General features: G+C 42.7%; 1 protein-coding gene across 1 annotated transcript in view; it reads right to left on the bottom strand.

The window, feature by feature from the left end:
• The window catches only part of LOC124155291 (LIM/homeobox protein Lhx1-like), a 192,202-nt gene that overhangs the window by 31,429 nt on the left and 133,992 nt on the right, over positions 1-26,781 (bottom strand). Inside the window, exon 4 of the mRNA XM_046529009.1 lies at positions 10,548-11,095. Within this exon, the coding sequence (XP_046384965.1) occupies positions 10,548-11,095 (548 nt within the window). The remainder of the gene's footprint in view (positions 1-10,547; positions 11,096-26,781) is intronic.

Here is a 26,781-nt window from a genome sequence, read left to right as displayed (position 1 = left end):
GGCATCCCTTAAGCTTTGTGGCTATCGATCCAGAGATGGATTTATTAGGGCTAATTCAAATCAAGATCCATTATGCCAGACTTACCACTAAATTGCAGTACAAAGTAGTTTTCAAAAGTTAAAATTTAAAAGAGGGACAAAAAATTTTAATATTGTAGAAGCAGTAACACTCATTGGTTGGATGGATGGAGGGTGTGGGTAAACTCAAAGTGCAGCCACCTCTCCGCGGTGAGTTCTGGGTTGTTTAAATATTATTATATCATATATAAACAAAGAAAGAGCTGCATAATCAAACATGTATTTTAGACTAAAATATTACCTTAAGTTATTATGACACAACTCTGAAAAACCGGCTAAATTGCAATCTTTATACATTTTTAATGATCTTGTGTGATCGGTAATATCAGTTAAAAGCCAATAATATGCATATATAAATAATAACCTATGCTAATTGTAATCATTCTTTGCTACAGCGTTAAAAGGTATTAATTTAATTTAATTTTTTTACAACGAAAAAAAAAACATTTTTTTTTTCATTTTTGTCATTTTTTCAGGTGCTTTGCGGGATCGGAAGATGACGTCCGATTTTAATAATTCTTTTTTTGTTTTTCTTGTACTAACGTATCGCAACTTTTCCGCACTATTACGACACGAAATTTGGAACTTGAGTTTTTTCGCACCACCCTACTGCACACGTACCTCGTAATGCGATGTGTTGGAAGGACTGGGGTGTCGAGGGGGGATGAGAAGTGAAAGGAGGGCCCCCTTAAGCCCTCCTTCCCAAAGGGGGTTTACTCCCCCCCTCGAAAATCCTCGCGTCCTCCGCTCTCATCCTCCGCCAAATCCTCGCTCGCGACTTTCAATTACGCATCGCTCCTCCAAATCTCCCTCGATGCACACAAGGAAGGAAGGGTGGCGCGGCTCATTTGAATGCGGGCCGCACTGCCGCGCCGGGTGCCGCCGCCTCTCAGGGGAGGATTTGGGGAATACACCCACCGCTCCCTCGGCCGTCTCTCACCCACCTGATCCACTGATATTTTGAGAGACTTTTGGGGAACGTTTGCGTGCGAATATAGCCAACGAAAGACAACATCGCCCCAACATTAAGGGAGCAACGGTGACATTGTAATCATACACACTAGGAATTATACAGTCAACCGACTTCGGCACTTGCACCTTTGAATTCGACAGTCCGAAGTACATACTCGGCAAAAAAAAACGCTCCCGCAGACGAGTAATCACCTATACCGCATTTAATTAATCAAGTTATCGGAATTATACTATTATTCGACTTTGCTCAAAGGGATTTGGCCAACATCAATTAACTTAGACAATGAATAAATAACCGTGACAAATTCTTAAAAGCGACGCATGTGCTGAGAATCAGGTTAAACTCTGGTACTTGGGAAGCAGAAAGACTAACTACGGGAGAAGCAAGAAAGAAATATCCAGTAGAATAGCTCAGACGAAGATGGCATTCCACCAAAATATAATTCTACTTACAGCGGGAATAGACGTGAGGAAACTATTGTTCAAAACATTTGGAGTATAATTCTTTACGTAGGCGAGGCAAGGATAATGACATCAGCGGAGAGATAGAGGATGGAGGCTTTCGAAATGTGGAGCTGCAGAACAATCATGAAGATGAAACGGATAGACCGAGTGGGTAATCAGAAAGTTCTATGAAGAATAGGAGAGAAGAGAAGCCTCGTTTCAACCTGGAATTGAAGACGAAAAAATCTAATTGGCCATGTCTTAAGACATGATGACCTGACGAAGACAATCGCCGAGGGACAAGTTGATGACAAGAACGAAAAAGGAATGCAATATATAAAATGTACGGAGCAGGTTAAGAAGGATTTGAAAGAGGAAGAATATGAAGGTGTGGAAAGGTTAGTTGGTGGGAGATACAAGTGGAGATCTTGGCTGACGAGAGAATTGAGGGAGAGGTGGGTCAAAGCAAGCTAAGGGCCGCATTCCACATCCAGTCTCAATGTGAAGTCCTCTCTCTTCCTCGACGGTTCACATGTCAAACTCAAGTTGCATTTGATTCCTGAAGAGTTCGTAGTTTAGAAACTAACCTCAATTCAACACGCTTGAGTTGCCTTTATTTGTAATAAATTAGGAAATAATGCATTTGCCTACCAATATTATTACATTCATGGTATTCCGAACTTGAATTATTAGAGTATAATATCACTTGCGGAAGTAGTTTTTGTGGAGATATTGAACATTTTGAAGGCGTGAATATATGACGGTGGATATCTGTGATCTGCGCGACTCACGACGCGCGCGACTGCGAGTTTTAGTCGGGATCAAGGGCTTGAATTGCGCCCTGAAATCCTTAGGATAGTCGACTAGAGATGACGATTACAAGAGTGGTCCTTTGTGGCGCGCATTACAATGGATCAACGCACACACCACTAGATTATGTCCACCCCACCCCTGCGGCCCTCCCCCCCCCCCCCACCCCTTGGAAGGGGTGCACGGGGGGCGAGAGCCCTCGAGCGGACGGCGGAGGAAGTGATTAAATGCGATGCGAGTGAAGCCAGTGTCCCTTTAGGAGGAGGCGAGCGACGCTTGGTCCAAAGTGAAGACCGAACGAAGTATTATTTCAAGTGAGGAACACTCATTGGTACGGCAGCTTGATTTTCTCTAATGCACATTTTCGTCATCTCATTATTCGCGAATCCAAAGGAAGTGTCTCACATTGTGGCTTTGGAAAGATGAACGCGTGTGTGATTATATCATCTTGAATATTAATTGCGGTTAATATTTTCATTTATTATAGTGCATTTCCCCGTGAAAACAGTATCACGCCACCGTCAGCGCCATGAGGGACAATTGAAGTAAGCCCATTTGAATGCGCTGCGGGAGACAGCAAATCTAGAAGCTGACAAAAAGAGACTGCTACATAGAGGAGGCCCAATTCCATCCCATAAGAAGGCTGATCCCTCTGGCCACTTCGGTCGCATTTTAATCGGTTTTCAAAAAGTCCGAGGCGCGGTGATGAGTGCAATGCGATTTTTGTCCAATATTTTGTAGTATAATGTTTGTAATGGCGAGGAATAGCATTGAAAAGTCATGAATTTGATAGATCACATCATCAGATGTATAAATTTCAGTTAATACGCCTAATTAAACTTTATTTCCCCGTTAAATTCAGATCAATTTGTCCGCCAGCGACGCGAGTGGCAACTTTCGCAAACCCATTTAAATGCATAGCGGGTGACAGCCATATTCAGAGTCCGACTTGAGGATCCTCTTTTGAAGTATTCGTGGGCCGACAGAAGATTCCTCTTTGCTAATATTCATGTTTGCGGGCGTGTGCTGGGCGTCTTCTGCACATGCGTCCAACATTGAAACGGCAAATGCGCAATGAGGACGCGAGATGGTTGCGATGGATTCGCTTGGCTCTCTACGACAACAACTGCTGCATTAGCGTGGTTTATTTCGATTGGAAATTTTATATCCTTAAAAGCCAATGTTCTCGACGTAGGAATCGTATCGGAATTTTGATAACTTCGATTGCTCAACCGTCAGCGTCTCGATTTGCGACTTTAGTGAACCAATTTGAAAGCGCGGCGGATGATACCACATCTGGAGGCGGAGTGGAGAATCCCTTGTTATAATATTCGAGGTTATTATTCTCATGTATGCGGATGGAGCGAAGTTTTCGTGAGGACCGTACTCAAAAGAAAATAAGACGGGAAGATGGATCAGAAGAAATGGAATGAGAGAGCGTGGGATGGGACGGAGGCGGTGGCGTTGGTTACGATCACGGCCCATGCACGGAGAGAGAGAGAGAGAGCGCTGCTTGAATGGGGCAGTGCGTTGTAATGGAGCCGTAAAAACTCCCGTGGTCCACACTGCGCGCCCCTTTGGGATATGGGGAGGGGGATGAAGGCGGTGATTTACGAGTGTCTGAGATTGTGGGGGCGGGAGAGTCCTCTCTCTTCCACGAACGACATTCAGACACACACACACTCACAGGGAAGCTGCTTCTTCTTCTTCTCCGTCTTCTTCCTACTTCATTTTTTTCCTTCTCCGTGTGGGCCTTAAACGAGGGGGCGGGGAGAGCAATTGAGTGTTGGAGGGGGGAATTCCTGCTTCCGGTAAGTGAGGCGTGCAGAGCGGCTTTCTGGCGCCCGACCGCACCGAGATGGGATGGCCCAGGGGGGGTGGAGGGGCAAGGGGGGGGGGGCGCGACACCCTTTGGCGGATTTAATAACAGAGGGAAACCGTCCGAGACGAAGGGAGGGGGGGAAGGGGGAGGGTTCTTAACCCCCGCGAGACATTACGAGAGGAGCGAATTCTCTAGTGGTGTCGAGACTAGGGCATGGAAATGTGGCTTTAAAAAAGTCCTCAGGAACCAACGCCACGCGAGAGAATTCAAAAATGTTAACTAATCATAAAATATTAGCTGATGGGGGATTTCAGAGCGAAACTTCTTGGAAGGAATAAAAATTCTACCGAGCAAGGCTAGGAGGGAATTGCGAAGGTCAATTAAATAAAGCAATAGGAAAAATAGTATGAGGCAATTGAACGGATTGCATTGGGAAAAAAGAGAGAAATTAAATCAAAATTCGAACCCAAAAATATTCCATAAGCTGAAAAACTGAGCCCAATCGAACACCAATTTCAAACAAGCACAAATAATTATTTACTTGGCAACCATTCTTTCATGCTTATCTTCATACATTTGCTTCTATGGTCAGTTTTCTCAAACCATTCGGTATTTTGTTAAATATTTTTTTATATATAACTTCATGAGTATCTATCGTTGCCTGATTTTGCGCATTAAATTAAATGCATTACGATTAATTCTATTAAAATATTATTATTGTTCCTCGTATTAAATGTGTGGTAGTAACAGCCGAGCAGCAAGCTGTGCCCGTGTGAGATGTGTAGAGGGGGATGTCTTCTCTTCATTCTCTTCCTCTCCCTCCCTTCTTCCCCCTCCCCTAAAATAAGGGAAGGGGTCTTCTATTTCCTGCTCCCTCCCTTCCCCCCTCCCACTCATTTTATTTCGCCCCCCCCCCCTCTTCCTCTTCATCTTCCCCCCTCCAATTTCTGCGCCTCATTAGCCGCCAGACCCCGTCTCTTTGTGTGGTCTAATTTACGTTTTATACATATATATATATATATATATACAAATGAAAGAAGACGAAAATCTCTCGAAATGAAGTGGCCTCATGTGTTTGTGTTTGTGCTTGCGTTGCTCTCGGAATGAATGGGGAATGGGTGAGGGCACAGCGATTGTTTGTTCCCCACTCAAACGCACCTTTGAGAGAGCGCACAACACCACAATTCCACGGAGAGGAGGCCAAGTAACCAATAGGGTGATTTACACACACATACTACCCGGGAAGCCGCTTTAAAAGGCATGTGGCGGGGGTTATTAGGACACCAGCCGTCAACAAATAAAAAGGAAATGAGATTTTTCTAACAATAAGTTTAGCATCGAAGCAAATCTAAGCTTGGCATTACTAAACCCATTTATTGTTCGAAGGAAAAAGAAATAATTCCGTTCAACCTATCCGTTCGGCAAAATAACTCTCTGTCGGACCTCGAAATAAAGTGAGGTTCATCTATGGTCCTCTCCGTTTCTCTCTGAAATTTATGCATCCTTAATTTTGTGAGCAATCTAATTGTAATCCAATCACTTTGCCTCCGATTCTCTAGCGCCTCCCAGCCTTAATTGTTCATTTTGTGAATAGCAGATGCACGAATGAATAATTATAGCACGTTGGGTACCGATAACAATCATTATAGTTACTGGCTAAAATTTTTCAATTCCATAAGAGCGTCATTTATGTCAAAATTTATCAATTCAAGTGTACGTAGCAATAAAACCATTTGGAGTATTTCGCCGATCCACAATTAGTTGATCTCAGCGTTTCCCGACTGATCACTTGTTAGTCATTTCACGTGAAAAAAAGACCACCGCCGATCCGAAAATGTTAAGATAAACCCATCACCGACGCGGCAAAGCTAAAAAGTTTTCATAACTATGCTAAGCACACGCAAAAAACAACGAGCAGTTAATAAGGATGATAAAAAGAGATCCTTAAAATGTGAACTTTCGCATTGATTTTTTACAACTAAAATCCAAACCCATTAATCGAAATCAAGTGTTTCCCCGAGAAATTATTATAGCAGAGTTACGAATGACATATCCATAGCCGACAGCAACCTCAAACATTCCCCCATTGGTTCGACTGAGACGCTGTTCCATGGAGCAGATAGAGAGAAAGCAGTGGTGAGTGGTGAGCGATGGGGCGCAAAGAGGAGCGGAGCCCTTAAGAGGAGACGAAGGATAGGACTGAAAGGAGGTCGTTGTTCGACCACCAGGCAGGGTTCATGCCCCTCGGAAGGAACTCACTATGGAGCCCCCAACAGGCGGGGTGGAATGGGAAAAGCAACTGATCTAACGTGAGGAATATTATCATCATTATCATTACAGTAAAACTGAAGAGGTGCGCCTAACAAATATCACGAAATTTGGGTACTGGTGATAGAAAATATGTGGTTTATTATGGAATTCATATTGTGATTACTTATTTATTACCCTGGATGCGAAGAAAAGGTGGGGAGAAATGTGTAAAAAAAGGAGCGGAAGAAAAAAGAGGTCATAGCAAGCAGGATGACCAATATTACGGTGCCTGAGGGCAATAGAGCAGAATTTCGTGCCGTATCGAACGAATAGAGTTCAAGGCATGCGGTATATACTATTTCCTCGCCACTCTCAAGCCAGTTCCGTCAAGAAAAAGACGACGTGCCTTAAAAAAAAACTGCTTCGGAAAGCTGGGAGCATTCAGATCCATAGGAGGCACACGATGAAACGTTCATAGTTGGAAACGAGATTCCTAATCAAGCGATTGCATCTATCATTGGTGATATAATTCCGCCCACGACAACCCGATATTTTTGCAGAACATTTTTATGCAATCTCAAAACAATCTAGTGTGCAACGCCGAAAGCTACAGCTAAGTCTGTTATTGTCAATGAAATCGCATTATTTAATAATAATATTAGCGGCAGAATCTCCTTAAAAAGCAGAATCACAACCAAAAGGACTTAACAGATGAGGGTTCAGTCTGTCCCGTAGAGGCTTGATTTATTTTATAAATATTTTATGTATTAGCTCTATGATTTATGAAATGGGGCATTTTCACCGATTTCCAAAAAAAAGTCCGCAATTCAGCGATAAGTGCAGGGCGAAAAATTTGTTCTCAATACTTACAATATCGATGGCTAAGTTCTAACAACACGTATCTCAAAAATAGCAACTTTTCAGGAGAGCAAAAAAGTTAAAACCCAAAAGTTCATAAAACTGAAAAGAAGCATTCATTTGCAAATAAAGAGTTGTTCTTTGCTGGTATTTTATTTTTTTTAAATGTTATTACACTTCGTTTAAGGTACCTGACTCAAACCGACCGAATTTAAGATACATGTACGTTGTTGAAACTTAGCCATCGATATAATGCTCGAAATTTCTGGGAATAGCATTTAAAAGTTATGAATTTGACGCATCACATAATCAAGAATGAAAATTTAGATAAACAGCCCAATTTCTAATTATTTCTAATAATGAATTCGGATCGGTCTGCCAATTAGCGACGCTGGTGACGATTTTCGCGAACCAATTTAAATGCGCGGAGGCTGACGACACATCAAGAGGGAGAGTAGAGATTCCTCCGACGTAATATTCGTGGCTATAAAATTCGCCTGACCCCTCTCCCCCCCTCCCCCCCTCTTCTTCCCCCCCACCACCCCTCTTGCCCTCCACAAAAGCCTCGGCGTGGTCGGCAGCCGATGAGGAGCGGCAGATGAACAAATAGCGCCCTCGGACAGGAATTGATGGCATCCGGGTGGGGGGTGGAAGGGGACACCCCCTCCCCTCCCACGCAATGGCCCGCACTCGATCGTACAATGGATGCCCCCTCCAAACACAGTCCTCGGCTACCACGCAACGGCTACCACCATTGTTACGCACGGCGCTTTGTTGGCTGAGCTGCCATGTTTACGCGGGCGACCGCTTTGGCTCCGAGCGCAGGTGGATCAGAAAAAGGGGAAAGGTTAGGTGGCGCTCTTGGAGCTTAGAGCGAGAATGGAAGTCGAGCGGCTCTCGAAAAAAAAGAATAAAACCGAGGGCATTATATTGAGGTGACAATCGTGGAAGTGATACAGATGTTGGTTGGAGACCAGTCGATGGGGACAGGCGGAGTATACCTGATTATCTGCAAGACAAGCGAAAGTCCACGTTGGATAAACGGAAGAACGATCAGAGTCAACGAACTCAGCACCGTCATCCGACTGTTTTTTTAAAGAAACAAGAACACACTGGCCAAGGACACGATGAGGACATTGCAATATCAATATTATCGTAAGAGAAGAATGTTGCAAAAACAAAATTTTGAGAGAACCCCTTGAGATAAAGAGCAACAAGCAATTTTAGCGGGGACAAAGGAACAGTGAAAGGTGGCTTCCAGTAAATACCATGGGAAGAGACGCCGCGCCGTCCAGAATATTCGAAATCCACTTTCAAAATAAAATATGATTCGACGCGCAATATAGGCGAGATTATTTATTATCCCTCACGAGGTTTCCGGCAGGGCAGAAGAAACGTGGGCTGTTCTTACAATTGACGCGGGATCACCCAAAAATCGAACTTCAACTGTATACGAGCTTACTTCGTGGGATTTGCTCATGGATATATGTAATTCCTCTAGAAAATGACACGGGAGTGTCGAAAACGAAAGGGAGGTGTTCCAATTAATGTGCGGTAGAGACAAAGTTTGCAATAAATGTATTTAACCAAACAAACTTATGTTTACAAGCAATGTACAATTGCGTGATTCTCCAAGCTAACCAGTTGAGACACTGGATTTTCGAAGTTGGACGATTAATGATTTCAAAGTCTTCTTCTAATAATGAAATAACGTTGCATGCTGGAGGTGATTGGTCACCCCCTGCCAAACACCTTAGAGGTGGAACGCGAGATATTATGTAAATATAGATTTGCATGTTATCACATGGAGATTTTTACGCTAACTCACTTAATCACCCAGTGATTCAGCCTAAAGGCTGTTTGTAACAGGCAAAGGTACAGCTCATCCCAGACTAAGCCATAGGTGTGTGAGTTAGACTCAATCAGGGCAGGCGGGGGAGTTCCCATCCCCGAGTTACCGCGAACTATGAATTTTTTTCCCTCATGACATCGAAAAATATAAATCCTCGAAATAAGAGGTCCAGAGAAGGGTTCTGCTGGGGAGAACTATATCTTCTCCTACCGCAAACAACATTCATGATGAATTATTGAGTGGGTGATTGAGGCTGTTTAGTTGCATACCCGAGGCATTAACGGCAATTATGCGAAATTATCAGCATTTCGTTTCCCTGTCACACTCATTTCCGTGGAATTTTGTTCGGGACAGTCCGATTCTCGTCTTGCGAGCTATCCCAGGGAAAGGCATTTGCCCCCATACACTCGATGAACATTATTTTCATGATTGTTCATCAGTCTTGAATGACCTTTACTCTTATCAATCCAAACGCCCTTACAGAGTGGAATCGCTAAGTAAGGAACGCGCGAATCAGGTTTTAAATTGACTAACAGAGATAGGGGATTCTATTCACTTCAAAACCAAGAACATCTTCAAAGATAAATAAAAAGCGAAAACCACTCTGAGAAACGCTTAAGATGGGACGTGATAAATGAGCAGGTATTTAGAAGATTACGTGATGAAAACTCACTCTGAATCACTCTACGCCAAAGAAGAACACGGAGGATTAGTCACGAAATAAGACACAACAGTTACGGGGGTCACATTAATGGAATAAAGTTTTCTCGGGTTTTGCACCGGGTTAGGTCCTCCATATCTCCTTCCAACGTTTCGATGAACAACTCGCCCATCGTCGTCAGGGATCCAGGGGTCCATTCCTGGACGTTTGGATTCCTGGATTAGACAAATAAAAAACGGTAAGTAATTTTTCAATGTTTTTTGGATTCCTTGATCCCTGATGACGATGGGCGAGTCGCTCATCGAAACGTTAGAAGGAGATATGGAGGATTTGACCCGGTGCGAAACCCAAGAAAACTTTACAGAAAAAACCAAAAATTATATAACATTGATGGAAAATTCACCAGATGGAATCCAAGGGACAATTACCTAGAATAGATTAAGAAGGATAGGAGGGAGAAAAGTCTCAGGGAGGTAAAAGAACTGCGATGGTATAGGGAGTTCTGTATGCATACCAATATTAGGATGTTGGCGGTTGTTTTCTGGAATTGCTGCGTAGGTAACATTGTACGCAGCAATTCCCGAAAACAACCACCAACATTGATAAAAGAAGCTGTGAAAATCTCCATACCAGTCTTAGGATGGCAAAACTTAGAAAAGGTCGCAAAAGGAAGACCAAGGGACAAGAACCTGGGACAGATACAGAGGGAACGGAGGTAAAAAGAACACTGGCATGAGGGAGATATGGACGGAACAGATCTCAGGTTTGAATGAGAGCGATTAGGTAGTGAAGTCCCTCACCTGTATCACCCTCATCGGCAGCCCCGTCTCTTTGGCCAGTTGTTCCCGGATGTGCCTGGTGGGCTTGGGCGTCTGCGAGAACGCCGTCTTGAGGATTTCGAGCTGCTTGGCCTTGATGGTGGTGCGCGGGCCGCGTCGCTTCGACCCCACCGTCCCGTCCTCGGGCGACTTGTTCTCCGTCTGCGAGTCGCGCGTCTCCGCGTCGCCGTCCAGCGAGCCCTCGGACTCGTTGCCCAGCATGAGCGCGGCCGCCGCGGCCGCAGCAGCCGCCACGGCCGCCGCCGCCGCGGACGACGAGGACGTGGTGGAGGACGAGGAGGAGGAGGCGGAGGAGTCCTTGTCTCCGCCCCCGGCGGGGCCGCCCCCGCCGCCGCCGCCCTCGCCCCCCTTGTCCCCGAGCAGCCCAGGGCCGGCCCCGTGGCCGTGGTGGTGGTGGTGGTGCGGGTGGTGCGGGTGGTGGTTGTTGTTCGCCTCCGGTACCCCGCCAGGCACCTTGCCCAGGCCGTCCTCGTCGTCCTCGTCTTCGGTCGCCGAGCCAAGGAGCGAGTCTACAACACAAGAGGAAACACCGCGACATTAGCGCACGATCTCGGAGTTAAATGCCGCCTCAACATGGGACGAGCACCTACAGAGTAAAAGAGCGGAAGCATCTACATCTGCATGCTACACAGAAAGCTGCCCCAATAGGCGAGTGGCGGAGGTTGTTAGTAAACCAAATCTAACGAATAAATAAAGAAGAGTAAATTTCGCGTGCTGAGTTCCACCAAGTATATCTGGCCAACTTCAGGCCGTATTTGGTGGAACTGTTCAAAATGAAACATAATTGCAGATACACTTACAGTTTTCTATTTGTCTAATCCAGGTTCTGACACGGTGTTGAAACCTTGGTCAAACAAATAAAAAGCAAGTGGAACGTAAAATACTTCAAGTAGTGTATCTGTGATTATGTTTCACCAAGCATTCGCTATAATTTTTTTATTGTTATCGGAGAAAAAAGGAATTCCCATCCCTGTCTGTTCCTCAAAATATCTCTCACAGTTCATGACTTCTGTCGGACCTAGCAACGCAGGATCTCTTTAGTACGTCATGCATTTTAAGAATGCCTATTTACCTATCACGAAAGCATTATGATTAAACATTTTTAAAGATAAATTTTGACGCAAAATTTAACACAAAAACTCATGGTACCATCATATTTTTGCTTCTCTAGATGAAGTAGGTACACTGCTGAATAACTTTTATTGATGGTAGCGTAATTTAATGGCTACGTTTACGCTATTACGTTAGCATGAAGTTGATTCTAGAGAAGGGAGGGGATTGAAAGAAATTTGTTCCATATTTTTACAAGCAAGAAAGAAGAAGAGAAAATAAGAAAGTTGGAAAATGATGATTTTATTGGAAATTGATTCTATTTTTATTGAGACTCTGTATGCCGCTAATTTTTTTGTGTTAACAGGGATAACATTGGACTTGTTGATAAATTGGGTGACGTTGGGTGAAAATGATCAGATAGATGGGAAAATATGGAAAGAGGTTAAAAAAGTTCATAATCGACTAAAAATAAATAGGGCTTTATAAACAAAGTAATCCACGCTATCATTGCTAGAGCGCTATAACTTAAACATGCGAATAAATAAAAAATAGGGGTGATTAGGCTAGGCATCAATAGAGTTCTAAGATGAGTAGAAGCCATGCAGAGATTTAAAAAAAAGGAAATCACTTCATAATAAATTGATAGCATTTTTGAAAATTTGCAATCAGTTTGAGTATTATTTGTTCGTGTTTAGGCCTACAGTTAAAAAGAGTGACTCTGATGTCTATATAACAGCAATAGCTACATAGCATAGAGGAAATATGAAAACAATTTAAAATTGTACGACTTTAAGATAGTCGGATCTCTAATATAATCTCTCTACTCGAGTATTTTTTGAGCTTAGGCAGTTCAATTAGCATCCATTAATAAAATGGGTGAGGAATGAGAAACTATAAATAGAATGAATAGATTGGATAGAGATAATATCGTAAAAAGGTTCAAAAACGTGCGACTTTAAGATAACCGGTTATTTATATCTAATCTGCTCCTTGGGTGTTGACAGCGGGAAACAATAGAAGCGACTGATGTCCTTGCAAAAACTTAAGATACCTGGGTTTGCAGTGTTGCATCCCGTTAACTATCGATTCCATTGGCATAAAGTTGGCATAAAATACCGTAAATACAAGAAAATTTATTTCTAAGTTTTCTCTATATAGTCAGAAACTCATCCTTCCACCAGCAATACATTTTATTCGGCTTTGTGTGAAAAAAGGTACCGTTTTTGACGATCGGAAAAACGGTAGCTCCAATTTGAACTCAATATTTTATTGAGATAAAAGTAAATACTCTAAAGGAACGGAGTCCTTATAAATGCGTTTCCCAGGATAATATGAGAACCAGAAATCGTTGTCATAGAAAACTCTGCTGTAAGTTACACAAAGGATGACATCGGGATGTAAATATAAATGCTAGATGCTAGAGCACGGGCAATATAAATAAATATAAATGTGCTTGTGTTGGAGGGGGGAGCTGTCGGGGGGCGGGGGAGGAGGGGAGACACCTGCGTGGTTGGAAAGGGAGCAGAGGGGAGGGGTGGAGGCCATCCATTCCGACCCCGTTTAATTTACATTCCTCGCACGCCGACACGACGCGACGCCCTCTGCACCTTCTTCTTTTTCCTCCCGTCGGAGAGACTAATCAGACATGTGTCACCTCTCTCCTGCGCCACCCCTCACCTATATACACCCCCCTCCACGCACCCCCTCCATCACGCGACCCCGGGAGCGCACACAACCCTTGCGGTCTTCAGTTTTCGGAGATAGAATAAGCCGTCATCTCGCTTGAATTATTCATGAGGGGAGGGGGGGCATTGTGGCGAAATGTTCCTCGCGTTAGAGGGAGAAGCTTCTGTGACTTCCGTCGCCTGAAGTAATGCGACCACCGAAAAGGAGACACACGATACTACGGATACGCCCGATGGCTCTGAATAATAGCGTCGCGAAAGAGTGGGAAATGCAGCACGAAGCGACTTCTTCAAGATAAAGAGGCAGCTCTAATGCTACAATTAGGCGAAAGCTAGATACCAACATGGAAACGACGCAGTCAGGCACTCCAGGATGCCTCGCAAATGTTTGGACAAATTTCGGTGATTAAATTTATCCTTTAAGGCTGGCCCGAATGCTTATAGCAAAGATCACTTACGAAAACAATCAGCTCTGAGCTTCCAAATCCGTAAAATGAGCCATTAAAGCTCTATTTATACATAAAAGTATCATTTGTTCCTCAGAATTAGCATTATCATTAGGATAGCCATTAGTTAATCACTATTCTTTTCGAAAAAAAGCAAAGTAATCACATTATTCACAGTGTCCGGCGATATATGGTGGAAATGTTTAATGTTCATGATGATAAAATAAAATAAAATGGTTAATTTCCACACACTTTTTTTATTAACGAACTACCGACCCGGTTTCGAAAGATTATTAGATGTAAATTAGTATTATTATTACTTTTCCTCTTCTATTCTTGACCTTGTTTAATAACTTTTTATGATATTTCTTGGAGTTTAGGTCAAATTGACCTAAACTCCAAGAAATTAAAAAAATTTAGATGTAAAAGTTAGAGACAAATATTTTCGACGAGGCAGTTACATGATTTTAACGCATGTATTCATGTGAAACAATGTTTAACGGGTATGCTATTTATATTTAAAATACGATTAAAAAATCTCAAATCATATTTTCGCAGAGATGCCTAAATGTGTTCAATCCGGGAGCATTTTGCGTTTCCATATAATATATTCGCAGCCTTCTCTGAGCATTCCAAAGCAGCAATTCACACCTCCATTGCGATGGCGTCTCGGTTTGTTCCGGTAGCGTAGCTCATAGTTTTGCATAGAGTCCACCTCTTAAATGATTGCAACTACTTGGGGAATGTCCAAGTAAAAAGGGTGGTGAACGAGGTGTAACCAGCACGCCCACACTCTGTCTATCAATGCAAGTGGCCTTCTATATGCATACTGCTAGGGATTTACACCGCAATGAAAGAGGAAATAAAAGGAGGAACTTGAAATAGAATTGAAATAAAATGCCATGGAGAAACGCATCCGACGTGACAAAAGAGACTGATTCTGGTTGAATTTTATGCAAGACATAGAGAGCTTGATGACCACTCTTCTCACGTTTGAGTGAGCTCAAAATCATTCTTCCGCAACGATGCCCAAATTTGTTCAACCAGCGAACTTAATAGCCGTGAACGATATTTAAGGCAGCTTCCCGCGAGCATTCATTCAAAGACAGCATTTCTCACACTTGCGTCGTTCGCGACAAAATCTAGAATACTTATGCATGAGGTAGTCAATTGCAAACATCGCTGCAAATACGGCTTGGGGAATGTCTAAACAAGAATAAAGGTGAACGAGGTGCTGAAAGCACGCCCACTCCTTCATTGGGAGTCGAGTGCGCTCAAGATTTGCAGCGCAACGAGGGAGGAAACGTGTGGAATCTCGGGGAGAGGGACGTCGTGGTGGGCGTCGGAGACGTCGCCGCGAATAAGGGTGGGTGGAGGCGTCTTTAATGTCGGGGGAGGGGGATGAGGGGAAGTGGGAAACAGAAGGGGTCGCCACCTCAAAGGACGCTCCGTCCACTTACATACTACACGTAAAAGGGTGATTAAAGAATAAGGGGTTGTCTTTGAGGTATAGCTAACAAAAATTTTTCTCCTGATTTTGTTTAACTTTTTAGTTATTATCATCTTCACGGATATGACGCAGCTCTCCACTCCACTCTCCCATCAGCTAATCTTTTCATACCTACGTATTTCTTCTCTTCCATATTCTTCCTTTCTTATTCCATAAATTTCATTCGAGGTCTTCCTTTTCCGTTCTTACCTTCCACTTGTCCCTCAACGATTGTCTCCATCAGGCCTTAAATGTCCAAAGATACGGCCCATAAGTTTTTTTCCGTCTTCTTTTCAAGGTTTTCAACAAGCCTTTCTTCTCTCCTACTCATCTTGGGACTCAAATGACCAATTTGATCCTCATTTTTTCTTATTTATTGAGTTTAAAAATATCGTCACTTTTTAAGGTACGAGGGATCTCATCCTTTCCTCGTGAATTGATAAAAGGAAAAATTCTCGGGTGTCTTACTGCGTCCAATGGTTGATTTCTGCCGGCGTTTCCGGAGCGTAGTCTACCATTGTCTTCAGGGAGATGCAGCAGAAAGAAACCGGAGCAGCAATATTAATAACCGAAGATTTTCCCAGCTGCTCCATCAACCTGAAGACGATGGCAACTTACACCCATGAACCCGAGAACTCTTCCAACCGATTAAGACGCGCTCACAAGAAATTTTTGACAAACCTTTATCCCGGAGGCAGATATACGAGTTTGTGAATAATCCACCTCCACTGGAACTTGAATCATTGGGGAGTATTTGAACCGCCCTAAACATTTCCGATGGTAAGAAAATACATCTGGGTGGACATCACAGGATTATTTAAAATAGTGAAATAATGAATGCATCGTAAGTTTTTAATTAAAAATTTTTCTCCCTCGGAATTACCTTAAATAGTTCAGGAAACAGCCGCATTATTTGTGAGCATTCAGGCTCGGGTATATCACTGATTTTGGTCATCAAACAGTTCGACTCGATACTTCAATTCGAATGATTTTTCGTTGATGAAATTTTCACACGGCCTATCTCTAACAGCAGATTTTTTTGCAGAGAAAAACGATTGATAACCCGCACCTCGTATTAAGTATGATTTTCTCGATCTGTACCTCAAGTGGAGACACCCACTCAAAACACAGTGGCTACTCCCACTAACTCGCCCACCGTCATTTTTTTATCAATGCACAGGGACGACCGTGGGATGGCCACGCGCTAATGACCACTGGGGTCCTAATTATGAGTTGAATGATATTTCATTTTAAAAACATTACCTCATACACGCGGAGATTAATAGGTTGGGTGATTTATCAACCTTGATTAACTTTGGAAATATTTATGACTCACAATTATTGATAAATTCACAAACTTCATCATTTCAAAAGAGCTGTGAAAAAAACTCTCCCCCCTCTGTCATTAAAATAAATACACGCTATAATCGACAAAAAACTACTGTACTGTGATTAAGTGAGCTTCTTAGTGATTTATGTACATATTTTTGGCGTATTACAAAATGAAATTCAATGGTGCCAATGGATGCCAACTACAACTAAACCAATGGATACTAAATAAATATTTATCACCAACGCCGATGCCTACAAAAAGATAATTGTATATCAATATTTTTTCTAGAGAAAAAAATCAAAATACATGAGACATATTGGAGACGCATTAAATAGTTCCGCCTGACATTAAATAGTCAAATATTTTGCTACTGAATGATAATCTCTATCTTTGCACTTCAAATCACTTCGTATATTTTCTCCTGCGTCTGTTCTCCAATTATAATTTTTTCAAGACTAAGAAACTGCTGCCATGTAAAGTGCCCCATAGATACTTACCTACCTTTCGCTGTCCATCCTCGTTCGCGACTTGAAATGATATATTATGCTATTTGCGCAACTAGGAAGAATAGATAGAGGAGGACCGATGGTGCAGGACCCCCATTCAAATGCGCGGTGTTTGACATCACATCTAAAGGTCGTGTGGAGAATGCTCTATTTTAATATTCTCCCACGCAACTACGCGCAAGCAGAAAGGTTGAAGTACGTAAGTTTGAGCTCAGAAGACCGATTGACGACGCCGAGGCGCAAGAGAGCCTCATCCCCTGCACCCGCGGCAAACGCAAGAGGCGACGAGCGGCACCCGCCCCTCGCTCCTTGACAGCGGTTCACAGGGAAGGAGCGGGGTGCGGTAGGCATCGATCCAGAGTCCCAAACGGAGCGCTCCCTGGCGGCGCTTTGGCCGAAGGCGGCGCGGCGGGAGGGGATTCTATTCAGTGGGATGATAGAGTGGGAATCTTACCCCGCTGGTCGGAGTGACTCCGTAAATGTAGGGCTATCGCAAAAAAGAAACGATGTAAACCTACACTAGAATTCAAAAATGTTGCAACGAATTCATCGTTGCTCAATAATGACGTCGGCAAATATGCATTCTCATGACATTTTCTGTCATTTAGCACTCGGGAAGGAACTTGCGAACGAACTAATATATCGATGGCTAAGTTCTAACAACACGTGTCTCAAATTCGGCCGGTTTGAGACAGGCATCTTAAACAAAGAGTCATAGCATTAAAAAATAAAATATAAGCAAATTACAACTCTTTTGTTGCAAATAAATGCTTCTTTTTCATTTTTACGAACTTTTGGTTTTTAATTTCAGAGTGCAAGTAAAAGAAATTAATCGTTTTTTTGCTCTCCTGAAAAGTTGCTATTTTTTAGATAGTTGCTGTTAGACCTTAGCCATCGATATAAAGGATTAAACAAGAATACACATAATTATAACAGATACTGGCATTTTTTGCAGTGATATCACGACTAATTTCATTCATATTTTACGTCCCAGAATATATTTTTCAACGGTGAGAAAGTAGGTCTCACTGGATCGGTTAAGTATTAATAATAATTTAATGATTAAGTATTTGATAAAACAAGTCCTGCGTTTCATCTTAAACAGGGCCTCCTTCACAGTGAATGAAAACCTAAACATTTTTTACACATCCCTATAACAACCGCCTTAAATGAAGCAGCCATTGCAATATTGGGAATGAGAATTGGGAATGTTGATTGCACTAGCCTCCTTCCTAGGCCATAGAAAATACGTGAACTTCGTTTCCGAATCGCGCCGCTCAACTCGTTGCAATAATTTATAATTCCTCTTTACATCACCTTGATGAGAATTTCTAATTGTGTATAAAATCGTATCCGGCTCGATTTTGTGGAAGTTCTTTATATCCATGATAAAAAGAAGAACACAATGGTAATTTCCACATTTTTTAAAAGTGTGGAAATTACCATTGTGTTCTTCTTATTATCATGGTTCTAATTGTGTCTTCGTAATGTGTATCATTGACTGACGGTAAAAAAAATCTATCATTTCCGAGGTATAATTACTTAAAATCTGAAATTTTCATCTGTGTTCAGTTTCTTACAGCGGCACTAATCTAAGCCATTGAAAAATGTTGAGAAATATCTGATTGCATAAGCTATTTTCACTCAAATAAATGGGTAGAATGTTCGCTGAACACAATAAATTATGGTTCATTATAAATAAAGATCGCCACAAGATTAACATCTCCGTTATTGCCAGATGAAGGATGTAATTGAAGTCAAAAAGCTGTAATTAATGGCAATGGTGCTTCAGCATCGGTACTTAACCACCTAGAAGTGTTAGTGTAACTTACATATGTAAAAATTGAATTATCAGCCAGCTGATACTTTTGTTATTTTTTAAACTTTGATAAATTTCTTTCACCGCGTTAAAACAATATTTTTATTAAATATACGAAAAATATTCTTTTTGAATCTCACAGGCACGGCCGTACATCCTTAAAAGAAACAAAGTGTTCGCTCGAAGTGAACGAAATCGGCGCTGCAGCTCAAAAATTAAATCTACGGAATGGGCCAATCGGCAGCCTTCCCTGATGCGCGGTATGATCGGAAGGGGGGGAGGTGGGGGGGGGAGATTGGATCGCGCTGAGTCGGAGGATTTTCTTTTTTTCAATGTTGTCTCGGCGTGCGCAGACGCCGACAAACACTCTTCCCTCGACTCGCTTCCACTCCTTGAGACCACCACCCCTCGCCGGGCGGAAGGCACCAAATCGATTGAAGACAACCACCCCATCTTTCCCGCCCCCCTGAGATTTTCACCAAGGTGCCGCCCCCCCCCCCCTCCACTATTCTCCCCGCTGCTCGAAGAAACCGTAAACGGCACCCGGGTAGCCGCGCCCACTCCCCCTGTCCTCCTCTCCTTCAGCTGCGTCCCTTGCGGCGAGAAAATTCACTAAAACTGAAAATAGCGTCTTCTTCTATAAATAAATATATAAATCTTCTACATAAAAATAAAATCTTGCTTCGTCATTGGTAGAGGAAAGCTCAGATTTCTGTGAAAATTAATCATTAATTTGGAAAATATTTTCGTCTATCGAGTAACAGAAAAATCCTGAGAAAGTCCTCTTTAATCTATTTCACGACTGAGGGGTGTTTTGTTTTAGTGATTGAGAGACCAAACAATCAATTGGTCGGGTCCATAATTAGGTCGTTAGCAGTAAATTAAGTTGCATTGGAGAGAAGATGAATAAAAGCAGCTGAAGAGAACTTCCATCCTCATCGCCTTTTTTATTAAAGAAAAGGATTGATCTGAAATCTTGGACATGGACGAATGGAATCAGAATGAGACATTAAATCTTGAACGCAATATTCAATGCTGAAATACAGAGCAATGTAACTTTAATTTAGTGAAAATAACGCTTTCTTTTTTCAAAATATTGATATCGGCTGAAAATGAGCCAACGTTATTTCATCGCAAGGTGCTAACCATTTGCATTCCTGTTTCTTCTTTGATTTGAAAGTTCTTTCTTGCTCTCTATCCTCGAAATATCACATTTGGAATGAGCAATCAATATGTGGAAAGGGAATACGGGATGGATTTGTGGTTAATATCAAGTTAAACAGACAGAGGGAGAATATTGATGTAGATTTGACCTTTATAGCACAGTTATTGAAGTTTTTATCCCCAAATCATTCGAAACAAACTGGACAGCCAATTGAATTGAAACTTGAAACATATCTGAAATCATTGAAAACTTGTTTTTTTAATAAACATTCTAAAATTTTGATCTTAGGTAACTCAAAAAGTATTGATTTATCAGAAAACTTCATGCAACAGTTTTTAGCTTAAAGTTGGTCCTCCATCGCTGTCCGGGGATAGTTTGAGAAAAACAAATTGTCCACCCCCGAGAAGGGGAGGTAACCATCCCCGGCGTAAGGTCACTAATAGTTGTTGTAATTTTTTAAATCACGTGCAAAGTCAATTAAGTCAATTAGTTTTTCATCAATCTAGTCACTGCTGATGTTCAGCTTTAACGACGAGGCAATTAGGCTGAAGGGAGGGGGAAGAAAGGAGCCTCGGCTTAACATCTTCAAAGAAAAACTCCTCTATAGTATCCTTATGGATACTATAGAGTCGATATGGATAGGTAGAGGTATATGGAGAGCCTTAGTGATTAATGGCTCGCTATTCAATGCAAGAGTGTCACACACGCCTCAATTGCAACAAAAGAAAAAAGCCTAAAATCATGAACACGATGCACAATATTTAATAATTTTCATCCTGGACCTACGTAACTTCTTTTTAGTAAAAATTTGCATTATTAACACGACTTAAGAAACGGACGCTTGGCGCGGATTGAAATTATTCCGCCATAAAGTGGCTTTCGGCTGATCAATTTCCACCTTCAATTCATTAGTTCTTCCCTTCCTGTTTGGAATTTCGAAGTCGGAGCGAGGAAATCAGTTTCAGGAGAGCGAGGACGGGTGGCAATTGTCTTTGGGTGGTGGTGGAGGGGGTGAGGCGTTGGCATGGCAGCATATGCGTCCCGCTCTCTCAGGAGGGGAGGACGGATCCCCGATGACAGCGCCACTAATCCACGTCGCGGGAGGGAGCGGAGCTAAGCAGAGCAGGTGACACAGGCTGCGTAGGGGGAGCACATCCAATTGCTGCCCATCCAAACTGCACTCCGCATCCAATCTCGAACGCCTCCATTTAAGAGTGTCTGTCCACTCCGAATTCGCGAATCAAAACGGATGCTTAGCCACACGTTTCCGCGAATATAGCAACTAAAAACGTAGGGACCTCTCTACTAATCCAGGCAAAAATTAAAAACGTAGAATAACTTCCCACTAAAATTATCATTATTAAAACAAGTTTTTGGCACCTAATGCCAATTTGAAGGTAAACCGCGGCCGGTCAAGTAATTATATTTATATGGAACTTAATGGATGCTTTTTAATATTGACGAGGATAAAAAATTACTTCCACGAAATGACTTAGCCTAAGTCACTTGTATGCGTAAATTTGCTCTTTTAAACATATGCAATCCTTAAATCTTATAAACAATTAGGCTACGAGTTTATCCAAATAAACTCAACAGATATTAATCAAGACTTCTGAGAAAAGAGAATTGAAAAGAACCCTCCGAATCGTCGGCAAATGTGAATGCACGTATTTATCCAGTGGGAAACCCAAGAAGCTTCCAATGACATCATTGACCGGGAGACAACCCAATTATACTATAATTAATGAACAAACATTCCCATCGAACTTATAACATATCGTATTTCCTTGAAAAATTGGGTTTTGACGACAGTCAATGCATAAATACTAAATAGGTTTAGAGCAAAAATTTCAGTGCCGTTAGACCCATGATACATCAGATGTAGCACTGCAAAAAATCTCTTCGATAATTGCCGCAAAAACTCGGTAATGATCGAGTTGAGTTCCTCTTGAGCTGACTTGATGCCTTTATGCAGAGATTGTTTACCCATTATATTCTCAAAAATCTCATGACTTTAAATCGCGAGATGCCTTCTTCTAAGATTTATGGTTTTTATGTTTACAAAATACGGAAGAACAGTGAATCAAAGAAGTGACTGCGATCACGCGAATGTCCCCGTTGAGCGCTACGCACTATTTCTACCAATGAATATCACCATAGACCTAAAGCCACTGTAATCTCGTGCAAAGTGCTTCCATCGCTTCTAGTATTTTTCCTCTATAAAATGGCCTTTAGACTTCAATATCTCCGGATTTTTTCAAAATGTATTCGCGTATCGTGTATCGTAATTTTCGCGTATCAGAAATGTTGAAAATACTGTGTTGGGAATCTTTGGAAAGTAGGAGAAAAATAAACCGACTCTGCGGTATGCATAAAATATACGAAGGGGATAAAGCATGGAGAGAACTAAGCAATAAACTCGGAAAACCTAATTTCATTGGTATGAACGATTATCAGTTCAAAATTAAAAGACGGGTGCAGAGGACTAATGTTAAAAAAATTTCCTACATCAATAAAACAATTGTAGATTGCCTGCAGAGTTATTTGAGTCCTTTCCTGATAATGTAAAAATATTTAAGAAAGAGCTGAAAAAGTGACTTTTTTTAATAAATATTAATTGAATTTTTAAAATGTGTACACTGTCTAGTTTATATGTGACTTTGTGGATATTATGTGTTTTCTTTTTTGGATGTACATGTTACCAAATGGCCATTTGCCAAATTGTAACAGATTACGATAATAATAATTACAATGAGCTGTATGGGAAATTCGTAACGGTCCTCTAAACGAAGATATAATTTCCAAAAAGTCACGGCATTATATGCTGTACATGCGGTCCCCCAAAGCCACCTAAGATTGGCTAAAACAGAGAGCGCAGAGTGCATTGGGAGCACGCATTCCGGGTCGTGGGCGTGCAAACGCACGTGCGAAGCGAGGAGCACGCGCGTGGTGCACGAGAGCGAGAAAGATTCAGCACGATTATAAATACATACATGGAGGAGGAGAGGAGAGGCATTCCAAAAATTACGCCCTCTCTCAGCATCCAGCGTGTGTCCGTCGGGAGAGGGGCCACGGCCACCAACACCACCGACGCCAAACGCTCGTCCGTGAGCACAAAGAGAATGACTGTGGGGAGAGTGGAGAGAGGGGACCCCTCGAGCAAAAAACAAGAATAAAAATGAGGAAAAAATGTAAAAAAAGGAAAGAAAGCGGACGGGCAAATAAAAGCGGCGGGCGTGACAGGAGGGTGGGAAATGGGGGTGGGAGAGAGGGAGAGCGAGAGAACGAAATCCCGGAGTGGTCAAAGGAAGGGGTGGAGAGAGAAATGGTGAAGCAGAGAAAGAAGAGAGTGAGGGAGGGGTATTAAAATGGAAGCGATGAAAAGGGGCAGAGTGGGGGGAGGCGAGAATGATGAAGGGAGGGAGGGTGGGGGGAGCAGTGTGGACAAAAGAGGATCGCCTCCCGCGATTGTCGGATTTATGCGTGCGGAGCGGAGTGGGGTGGGATTTGAATGGGGAGTGAGAGACACAAGGCACTCGGGGAGCGAATGAAAAAATAAAACACGGATTGAAAACCCGCAAATAAAAAAAGGGAGTGAGCACAATTAAAGGCGAAACGCCACTCGCCACTGCCATACATCTATCCAATAAAAAGGCCACGCCGCTCTCAACTCTATGGCACAGGTATGCGGCCTAACAGTATTGCCTGCCAGGCTAATTCCGTAATATTTATAATCATTTGGGAACGAAAAAATGTACCCGAGTATTCTGAATCGTTTTCCCTAGATTGCAATGTTTTTTTTCTATCCTTACACATACTATTGAGGCGACTATTTGAAAAAAGAGATAATTATACGTGTTATCACCGTCCTACTCATAAAATTAGGCAACGGAATTAGGTTCAACTTACTCATAATCGAACGAGGGAATATGGTCATTATTACCATAAATACTAACGGATAGGAGGCCAAAGAGTGGAAATATGCATCGACATCACGGTTAATGACCAACGATAATGATGTTGGCATTGCTACCTTGAAGTCACCTCGTGACAGCTAATGTCACCTGAAAGAGCGTGAGGTGCTTCCAAAAAACATTTCACCGGAGTCACGAGACAGAAAGCCAAATCAAGTGGACCCCTGTATCGGTCGACTTTGCATCCCCTCTGCCCGTGTGCATGAATCTCAATACGAGAGGAACTTCATGGACTTAAAAGTGGGAGAGGTTGATAAGCGAGGGAGAGAAGAAGGTGTAACATAAGGAAAAGAAGAAGATGGCCGCGTTTCGGGGGCAGGGAGCGTGCGGGAGCAGAGCCATCCCCTCCCACCTAGCAACCGGCGGTTGGTCCATCCAGATCGATGCGAGAACCCCCCACCCACCCCACACCACCCCCGATACACGCGAGATGGGAGAGGGGGAGGATGCTGCTCGTTTGTCTTGCGCCAACCCCCGACGCCCCCCGGGGGACTTAGGGAGGGAACCCAAGCAGCCACGCCGGCCTTCCGATGGCGCCCCCTTCCTTTCAAGAGGAGAGACGCCGCCAAGGAGAGAGGGATGGGGGGGGGTGTAATTATTTGGCAGGAGGGGGGGGGCACCCATCCGACCGCCCTTAACTCGGTTACATCAGCAGCAGCGATCAAGATGGCTGATCGGATCGCAGGGAAGAGAAGGCTACTTTCGTCCAAGTCCCAGTTTAGCATCAGCTAAACTTGGCTTATGTTGACTTATCATCATTGACATAAAGTCATGGAATCTTACCGATCTAATGAATCAAACTGAGAGTGTTCTAACGTTGTTGACAACAGGGCCAGCATCAGAAAATCATGCTTTTAAAAAAGGGAGATTAAATCCATTCGTAGCTTCCATTGCTCCGAGAGCGATGAGTCCCTACCTATGCGTCCTCCGAAGAAACATGGCCCAAGCATATTATGGATGAAGTCATTAATTTCAGTTCTCAGCGACGACCGTTTCAGAAGTCCTACGGCCGATTGATAGGAAAAATCAATGATTAATTATCCGTACGAAGTAGTCAGCATGAGATGCAAGTACTCCCACTACCATGGCGACGTTCATAGAAAATTATTAGAGCGCATATCACCTGATGAAATTAGCGCAAAAATGAGCGTAGATTTCGACGGAATTGAACACCTCGGAATGAAAAATTTAACTTGGATATGATATGCTATGGAATTGAGAACAATGACAGATGGATAGATGGCGCATGAACGCTTGATGAAGCTGTGGAGCTATTTTTTTATCTTAATCCAAATTTATAGTTACTGCCAATGTTCTCTGAAATGCCGGGCTTAAAGGGGACAGGGGATCGCCAACCGAAGGACCCCTCTTTGGAATGACGCCTCCTTCTCAAGAGAAGATTGCCGAGGGGGTGAAGGGCGATGGAGGGGTGGAATCATTTGAGGAAGGGGAGGAATAAATCCAAAAAGCCATTATGCGTTAAGATTATTCAATTATTAGTTACACGTTTATTATTGTAAATACTCTGCACCACGGCGACATGCGGTGCAGAAGTATGTAGGTGTGGATGTCGATTTAGAGAGCAAGGAAGTAAACTTTTGAGATATCGGCGGCTGCCAAGAAATATGAGCGCCATATTTTACGCATAGAAAATAGGAAAAGTATAAATAACAACTTCATTTGGGAGGAAAGGGGGCGCCACACATTCGTCCCAGCCTCTCTGCAACTCGGTCGCTTCAGCAACAGCCAAGATATCAAGATGGCTGGAAGAGCAGAGAGCGCTCTCTCGCCCGACTGTTCGTCGCTTCGGGAGGAAATCAAAAAATAGCAGTGTGAATAAATAGAACTAGATGCATCTGCAACAATCACTCATTTAAAATGTGAACTTAAGGTAGATCATAAGGAACTATAGAAAGAAAAAGAGTCGATTCAGCTAATTTCTTTCGCCATAAACATCATGCCTTCGATGCATAAGTATACTATTGCTTCTCTATACAAGAGCAACGCGTTGAAAATAATTTCAATAATATAGTGATCTAAATGAAATATTCAAAATTTGAATGAGCGTGGGTGAATCCGAGTGGAACGATCACAAGACAACACACATCTCTTTGAGTCCCACGGTGACGTGACGATTTTACATCGAGGAAATGCCTGCAAATTGTACGCAAAGATCCCTGATCACACCATGGCGTAACTGGAATCACTATGGCGTAGAAAAATAAGTGAAGAAATACATATAGCAGCTTAAATCGCCTATTATTCGTGAGATTTATGAAAGAAAACTTTGAAAATGAATGATGCATAGCAGAAATCAATTTTAAGATATGAAGTACTAATGATACTTTTCGATATTCCAAATTAATAATTATTTCCATGGAGTCAACATGTTTCACAGCACTGCACTACACCGCTTTCAGCAGTCGTGAACCACCGTTTTCAACTCCTATGTTACGCCAAGTTAAGTCGATTTAAGTTGAGATGTGAGTCGTGCTGTAATCCTCACACCATTTCCTTCAAGCCTTGCCATCATCACGCCGATGAGTCTGCCGAACTGAATGTGAGGATGAAGGAGAAGAAGCGCTCGATTCCACTGGCCACAACACGCGCCCCCAACACATACCAATCCCAAAGAGACGAAGAGAGAGAGAGGGTGGCTGGCTGCTGCTGCTTGCTGCATGGATTTTAAAGGGACGCTTCCATTAGCCGCTGACCGCCTGCTTAG

The sequence above is a fragment of the Ischnura elegans genome, chromosome 3 (assembly GCF_921293095.1).
Source record: "Ischnura elegans chromosome 3, ioIscEleg1.1, whole genome shotgun sequence".
Taxonomy (NCBI): domain Eukaryota; kingdom Metazoa; phylum Arthropoda; class Insecta; order Odonata; family Coenagrionidae; genus Ischnura; species Ischnura elegans.
The sequence above is the reverse complement of the archived record's forward strand: the minus strand, read 5'-3'. Positions and strand labels throughout refer to the sequence as shown.